The following is a 7,509-nucleotide window of genomic DNA, read 5'->3' as shown; positions in this document are numbered from 1 at the left end:
TCAATCATGGCTGATAATTTTCTCAACCCCATTCTCCAGCTTTCTCCTCTTGATAATCAAGAACCTATCATCTGTTTCAGTCTTAAATATACTCAGTGACTTGGCTACCGCAGCTTTCTGTGGCAGTAAATTTCATAGATTCGCCACTGTCTGGCTGAAGAAGTTTCTCCTTATCTCTGTTCGAAAAGATCTTCCGTTTACTCGAAGGCTGTGCCCTCGAGTCCCCATCTCTCCTACCAGTGGAAACATCTCCCCCAACATGCACTCTGTCCAAGCCATTCAGCATTCTTATGTTTCAATTAAATCCCCCCTGAGTGTAGGCCTGTTAATCAGCATGAACCAGACTTTTCAGGATGAGGCAGAGCAGGGAATAGGTTCAGTAAAATGAGAATGAAAGGAGAGTGTGTGGGATGGAGATTTTCAGCTTTTAGGGAATAAGGGAGGAAAGAGAGTTTGCTATAAATTATAATCGATCGGATGGAATAATGGACCGAGGATTGGCAGATGGAGTTTAATTTAGACGAACGTGAGGTGTTGCATTTTCGGAAAGCAATCCAGGACTTAACCAGTTAATGGGGAATGTTGCTAGTGAGGATGAGAATAAGTGGACAGGGCAGATGAATCAGTGGCTGAGGAACTGGTGCATGGGAGAAAGGATCCAAAAATGTGAATATTGGAATCTCTTCTGGGGTAGAAAAGACCTGGACAAGAAGGATGGATCGCACCCGAATTGGAAGGGGACTAATATATTGCTGGGAGATTTGCGAGAGCTGCTCAGGAGGATTTAAACTAGTAAGGTAGGGGTGGGTGGGGGGCAGGGATTGCTGGGACCCAGAGAAATAGTGAGGAAAGAGATCAGTCTGTGACTGGTCCAGTTGGGAAAGGGACTGAGTTAAACAATCAGAGCAGGAAGTAACAAAGCAGAGAACAAGGTAGGACTGGTAAATTAAACTGCATTTATTTCAATTGCAAGAGGCCGAACAGGGAAGGCAGATGATGGTTAGGAACTTGGGACTGAGATATCATGGCAGTTACAGAAACATGGACAGCACTGGCAGCTTAATGATCAAGAACACACATGGTATTGGAAGGATAGAAAGAGGGGCAGGAGAGGAGGGAGAGTGGCTTTTTTGATAAGGGATATATTACTGTGCTTAGGGAGGATATTCCTGGGAATACATGCAGGAAGCTTATTTGGGTGGAACTGAGAAATAAGAAAAGGGATGATCACCTTATTGGGATTTTATTACAGACTCCCTAATAGTCAGAGGGAAATTGAGAAAAAAATTATAAGGAGATTTCAGTTATTTTTAATAATAATAGGGTGGTTATGGTCAGGGATTTTAACTTTCCAAACATAGACTGGGACTGCCATAGTGTTTAAAGGCAGTACAAATGCAGTTGGAGTATACTTAAGAGTAAACTCAGGAGGGCAAAAAGGGAACATGAGATAGCTTCGACAAGTAGAGTTAAGGAGGAATTTAAATGTGTACAAGAAAATTTTCTGATTCAGTAAGTGGATGTTCTGACTAGTGAAGGTGCAAACCGTGACCTACTCTTGGGAAATAAGGCAGGGCAGGTGACTGAGCTGTCAGTGGAGGAGCACTTTGGGGCCAGTGACCATAATTCTATGAGCTATAAAAGAGTGAAGATAAAGTATAGACCAGATCTAAATTGGAGGATGGCTAACTTGGTATTAGGCAAGATGTTTCAAAAGCTAATTGGGAGCAGATGTTCGCAGGTAAAGGGATGGCTAGAAAATGGGAAGCCTTCAAAAATAAGAAACTGAGAGTCCAGAGACAGTATATTCCTGTTAGGGTGAAAGGGGAAAAACTAGGTAAAAACAAGGACTGCAGATGCTGGAAACCAGATTCTAGATTAGATGAAGGGCTTTTGCCCAAAACATCGATTTTCCTGCTCCTCGGATGCTGCCTGAACTGCTGTGTTTTTTCCAGCACCACTCTCATCTAGAACCCAGGGTGAAAGGGGAGGTTGGTAGGTGTACTGAATGCTGAATGACTAGAGGAATTGAGCTTTTGGTTCAGAAAAAGAAGGAAGCATATGACAAGTATAGACAGGAGAGATCGAGTGAATCCTGACAGTACAAAGGCAGTTGGAGTATACTTAAGAGTAAACTCAGGAGGGCAAAAAGGGAACATGAGATAGCTTCGACAAGTAGAGTTAAGGAGAATCCAAAGGATTTTTATAAATATATTAAGGAGAAAAGGGTAACGAGGGAGAGAACAGGGCCCCTCAAAGATCAGCAAGACGGCCTATGTGTGGAGCTGCAGGAGTTGGGGGAGATAATAAGCAAGTATTTTGCATCAGTGTTTACTGTAGGGAAGGACATGGAAGAAATAGAATGTGTGGAAACAGATGATGATATCTTGAAAAATGTAAAAATGTCCATACTACAAAGGAGGTGGTGCTGGATGTCTTGAAATGCATGCAAGTGGATAAATCCCCAGAACCTGAACAGTTGTACCCTAGAACTCTGTGGGAAGCTAGAGAAGTGATTGCTGGGTCCCTTGCTGAGGTATTTGTACCATCGATAGTCACAAGTGAGGTGATGAAAGACTGGAGGTTGTCAAACGTGGTACCAATATTTAAGAAAGATTGCAAGGAAAAGCCAGGGAACTATCAACCAGTGAGCCTGACATTGCCGGAGGGCAAGTGGTTGGAGGTAATCCCGAGGGACAGGATTTACATGTATTTGGAAAGGCAAGGATTGATTCGGGATAGTCAGCATGGCTTTGTGCGTGAGAAATCATGCCTCACGAACTTGATTGAATTTTTTGAAGAAGCAACAAGGGATTGACGAGGGCAGAGCAGTCGACATGATTTCCATGGACTTCAGAAAGGCATTCAACAAGGTTCCTCATGAGAGACTGGTTAGCAAGGTTAGATCTCGAGAAATACAGGGAGAACTAGCCATTTGGATACAGATCTGGCTTGAAGGTAGTAGACAGAGAGTGGTGGTGAAGGGTTGATTTTCAGCCTGGAGACCTGTGACCAGTGTTGTGCCACATGGATTGGTGCTGGTCCCACTACTTTTCATCATTCATATGAATGATTTGGATGTGAGCATAAGAGGTATAGTTAGTAAGTTTGCAGATGACACCAAAATTGGAGGTGTCGTGGACAGCAAATAAGGTTACCTCAGATGACAATGGGATCTTGATCCGATGGGCCAATGGGCTAAGGAATGGCAGATGGAGTTTAATTTAGATAAATGTGAGGTACTACATTTGGAAAAGCAAATCAGGAAAGGTCCGAGGGAGTGTTGCTGATCAAAGAAACCTTGGAGTGCAGATTCATAGCTTCTTGACAGTAGAGTCGCAGGTAGATAGAACAGTGAGGAAGGCATTTGGTATGCCTTCCTTTATCGGTCAGAACATTGGGTAGGAAAGTTGAGAGGTCACGTTGCAGCTGTATAGGACACTGGTTAGGCCTTTTCGGAATATTGTGTGCAATTCTGGTCTCCTTCCTAACAGGAGGATGCTGTGAAACTTGAAAGGGTTCAGAAAAGATTTACAAGAATGTTGCCAGGTTTGGAGGATTTTAGCTATCTGGAGAGGCAGAATAGACTCGGGCTGTTTTCCTGGAGCGTCAGAAGCTTTTGTGGGGGAGGGTGGGGGTGACCTTCGACACGTTTATTCTATCCATAATCCTCATGATTTTATAAACAGACAAGGTCTTTTCCCTGGGTTGTGGAGTCCAGAACTAGAGGGCATAGGTTTAGAGTGAGAGGGGAAAGATTTTAAAAGGGACCTCAGGGACAAGTGTTTCATGCAGAGGGTGGTGCATGTATAGAATGAGTGTTAGAGTAAGTGATGGAGGATGGTACAATTACGGCATTTAAAAGGCATCTGGATGGGTATATGAATAGGAAAGGTTTAGAGCGATAGTGGCCAAGTCCTGGCAAATGGGACGAGATTAGGTTGGGATAACTGGTCGGCATGGATGAGTTGGACTAAAAGGTCTGTTTCTGTGCTGTACACCTCTACGACTTTAATTCAGGACTCTGAAATTGTTCATGAAAACCACTTCAGTAATCTGCCCAGTTTTAAGACTACAATATACAGGAGCAGAATGAGGCCATTTGGCCCATTGAGTCTGCTCCACTAGTCGATCATGGCCGATATGTTTCTCAACCCCATTCTGTTGCCTTCTCCTCGTAACCCTTGATCCCCTTACTTATCAAAGACCTATCTATCCCTGTCTTAAATGCCCTCAATGACTTGGCCTCCACAGTGCTCTGCAGCAATGAGATCCACAGATTCACCATCCTCTGGCTGCAGAATTTCCTCCTCATCTCAGTTCTGAAGGGCATTCCTTCACCCTGAGCCTGTATCCTCTGGTCCTCGTTTCTCCTACTGGTGGAAACATCTTCCCCACATCCACTGTATCCAGTCAGAGTCACGCAACACGGAAACAGATCCTTCGGTCCAACCAGTCCATGTTGACTATAATCCCAAACTAAACTAGTCCCACCTACATGTGCTTGGCCCAATATCCCTCTGAACATTTCTTATTCATGTACTTATCCAAATGCCATTTAAATGTTGTGACTGTAAGCGCATCCATCACTTTCTCTGGAAATTCATTCCACACGTGAAGCACTCTGTGTAAAAATGTTGCCCCTTATTTTGTGTTTATATCTTTCTGTTCTCACCTTAAAAATATGTCTGCTCGTCTTGAAATCCCTCATTCCAGGGAAATGACTCCTGGCATTCATCTTCTCTGTATCCAGCAAGATGTTATAAATCTCAAAGAAGACCTGAAATGTTGGCTTGCTCTCTATGTGGACACTGTCTGACCAGCTGTGATCTACAGCATTTGTTGTTTTCAGGACGGATTCCAGCATCTGTCGCAATGCTCTCCTAAATGTTAGCTACCTCTTTCCAGATCCTTCGAGACTCGACCTTACTCAACAATCCACTGTGCGGTACAGTCAATAAAGTTCCACATTGCATCTCTTTCAGCACGTGGCTCAGTGGTTACACTGCTGCCTCACAGCACCAGGGACAAGGATTTGACTCCAGCTTCAGGTGACTGTCTGTCTGTGTGGAGTTTGCACATTGTCTCCCCCCCCCCCCCCCCACCCGTAGCTGTGTGGGTTTCATCGAGATGCTCCGGTTTCCTCCCACAGTCCAAAGATGTACAGGTTAGGATGAATTGGCTATGCTAAATTGCCCCATAGAGTTCAGGGATGTGTGGATTAGGTATATTAGTCGGAGGTAAATGGAGAGTTGTTGGGCCAAATGGCCTCATTCCGCACTGTAGGGATTGGATGTGGCAACCCCCCAGCTGTTTGCATTTCCTGTAGGGGAAGTGGGGACGGGCCGAAAGTTCAGTGTGTGTGAAGTGAAAATTAAACGTAGTGCTTTGCTTGAGCTCAAGCTGAGTGACTTGGTGGCAGGACTGGAAAAGGAAGGTACGGTGTCTGTGGTTAGTGATGCTGTCTCGCGGCACCAGAGAGCCAGATACAATTCCAGCCTCGGGGCCGTTGTCTGTGTGGATATTGCACATTCTCCGTCTGGTGTTTGCTGCGGATTTCTTCCAGTGCACCTGTTTCTTCCCACTATCCAAAGATGTGCAGGTTTGGGTGAATTAGCCATGTTAAATTGTCCATAATGTCCAGGATGTGTAGTTAGATGCATTAATCAGGTGTAAATGTAGAGCAATCAGAGTAGGGTTATGGTGCTTTCAATTTCATGGAATTACAAAAGAAAAGAATGTTCCGCATAAAGGAGAATTGCTTGTTCTGAATTTCTACCCTGACTGACAGTGATGAATTTCATAATCTGTTTTTTCCAGTGCATTTTAAGATTTGAAGACTGAAGTTTCAAATTCAGTAGTTGAAGGGCTTATGCCCGAAACAGCAACTTTCCTGCTCCCTGGATGCTGCCTGACCTGCTGTGTATTTCCAGCACCACACATTTTGACTGACTCTCCAGCATCTGCAGTCGTCATTTTCCTGTCAATGACAGACAGTCGATCAATCCATTGGGACTGTAATGATTTTTGACTATGATTCTGTGAGAAGGAGCAAAATTCTTTGGTTTCTGTTTCAGTACGCTTTCAGCATCAGTGGAGCTGGATGAGAGACGCTACTGTGGCCGTGCATTGAATGTGCAGCCTGTCACAATTATCCAGCCTGGAAAGACGAATTCACGGCAGGGAGGGTTTGTGCATGCGTTTGTGTGCAGCTGAAGCTTTGGCCATGGAGAAACCAGAGGAATCTCGCCCCATGGAGAAACCGTGGAAGTGTGGTGGCTGCGGGAAAGGCTTCAGTGTCCCATCTGCCCTGGAAATTCATCAGTGCAGTCACACCAGGGAGAGGCCGTTCTCCTGCCCAGAGTGTGGGAAGGGATTTATCCGCTCTTGCCACCTGCTGGACCACCGCCGAGTCCACACTGGGGAGAGACCATTCACCTGCCCCAAGTGCGGGAACAGCTTCACCCACTCCTCCCACTTGCTGGCGCACCAGCTTGTCCACACCGGGGAGAGGCCCTTCCCCTGCTCTGATTGTGGGAAGGCCTTCAGCAAATCCTCTGACCTGCTGAAGCACCAGCGGGTCCACACGGGGGAGAGGCCATTCAGTTGCCCAGAGTGCGGGAAGGCCTTTAGCGATTCCTCTGCCCTGCTGAGGCACCAGTGGTCCACACAGGCAAGAAGCCGTTTCCCTGCCCTGAATGTGGGAAGGGCTTCAGCAGTTCCTCCTCCCTGCTGACACACCAGCGGGTCCACACTGGGGAGAGGCCATTTGCCTGCCCTGAGTGTGGGAAGAATTTTCCCCAGCCCTCCCAACTGCTGACCCACCGGCGGGTCCATACCGGGGAGAAGCCATTCTCCTGCTCAGTGTGCGGGAAGGGCTTTGCGGTCTCCTCCAACTTCGTGGCCCACCAGCAGTTCCACACGGGGGAAAGGCCCTTCAGCTGTCGCGAGTGCGGGAAGGCTTTCAGCAATTCCTCCCACCTGCTGAGGCATCAGCGGGTCCACACAGGGGAGAAGCCGTTCTCCTGCCCAGAGTGCGAGAAACGCTTTTACCACTCCTCCCACCTTCTGACCCACCAGCGGGTCCACATGGGAGAGTGGCCGTTCTACTGTCCTGAGTGCAGGAAGGGCTTCAGCAATTCTTCTGCTCTGCTGACCCACCAGCGGGTCCATAGAGGAGAGAGGCCATTCAGCTGCCCTGAGTGTGGCAAGAGGTTCACATTTTCCAGGAACTTGCGAAGACACCAGCGGGGGCACCAGTGCTCCCAACAATCAGATACTGCAAGTGACGCTACTGTGGATTAAACCTTGTGCCCCACTCTGACAATGGGTGCAGTGGGAAAGTTGGTGGGCTTTTAAAAAAATGTCTGCACTGCACACTGCCTCACACCCCCAAGTGCAACTCTAAAGTGGCTCGGGGCGACATGGTGGCTCAGTGGTTAGCACAGCTGCCTCATAGAGCCATGGATTCGGGTTTGAATCTACTGTTTGATTCTCCCGTGTCTGCAT

General features: G+C 46.8%; 1 protein-coding gene across 1 annotated transcript; it reads left to right on the top strand.

Annotated features, from left to right (window-relative positions):
* The first annotated feature begins 6,253 nt into the window (after window positions 1-6,253).
* LOC148143197 (uncharacterized) lies at window positions 6,254-7,305 on the top strand. The gene is made up of 2 exons (XM_087975786.1): window positions 6,254-6,625; window positions 6,877-7,305. Exons 1-2 carry the CDS (start codon window positions 6,254-6,256, stop codon window positions 7,303-7,305), a joined length of 801 nt encoding a protein of 266 aa, XP_087831912.1.
* The last annotated feature ends 204 nt before the right edge of the window (window positions 7,306-7,509 follow it).

This window comes from Chiloscyllium plagiosum, unplaced genomic scaffold (genome assembly GCF_037043375.1).
Source record: "Chiloscyllium plagiosum isolate Xiang-an unplaced genomic scaffold, Cpla_swu_hap1 HiC_scaffold_27, whole genome shotgun sequence".
In the NCBI taxonomy this organism is placed as follows: Eukaryota; Metazoa; Chordata; class Chondrichthyes; order Orectolobiformes; family Hemiscylliidae; genus Chiloscyllium; species Chiloscyllium plagiosum.
Note: the sequence above shows the minus strand (reverse complement) of the source record. Positions and strands in the feature narration are given on the sequence as shown.

What these genes read in the sequence shown, in the direction of transcription:
- LOC148143197 (XM_087975786.1), top strand. Translation starts at nt 6,254, where the DNA reads ATGGAGAAACCGTGGAAGTGTGGTGGCTGCGGGAAAGGCTTCAGTGTC. An exon ending in GTTGCCCAGAGTGCGGGAAG is followed by an intron (nt 6,626 to 6,876) that starts GCCTTTAGCGAT and finishes GTGTGCGGGAAG; the next exon opens with GGCTTTGCGGTCTCCTCCAA.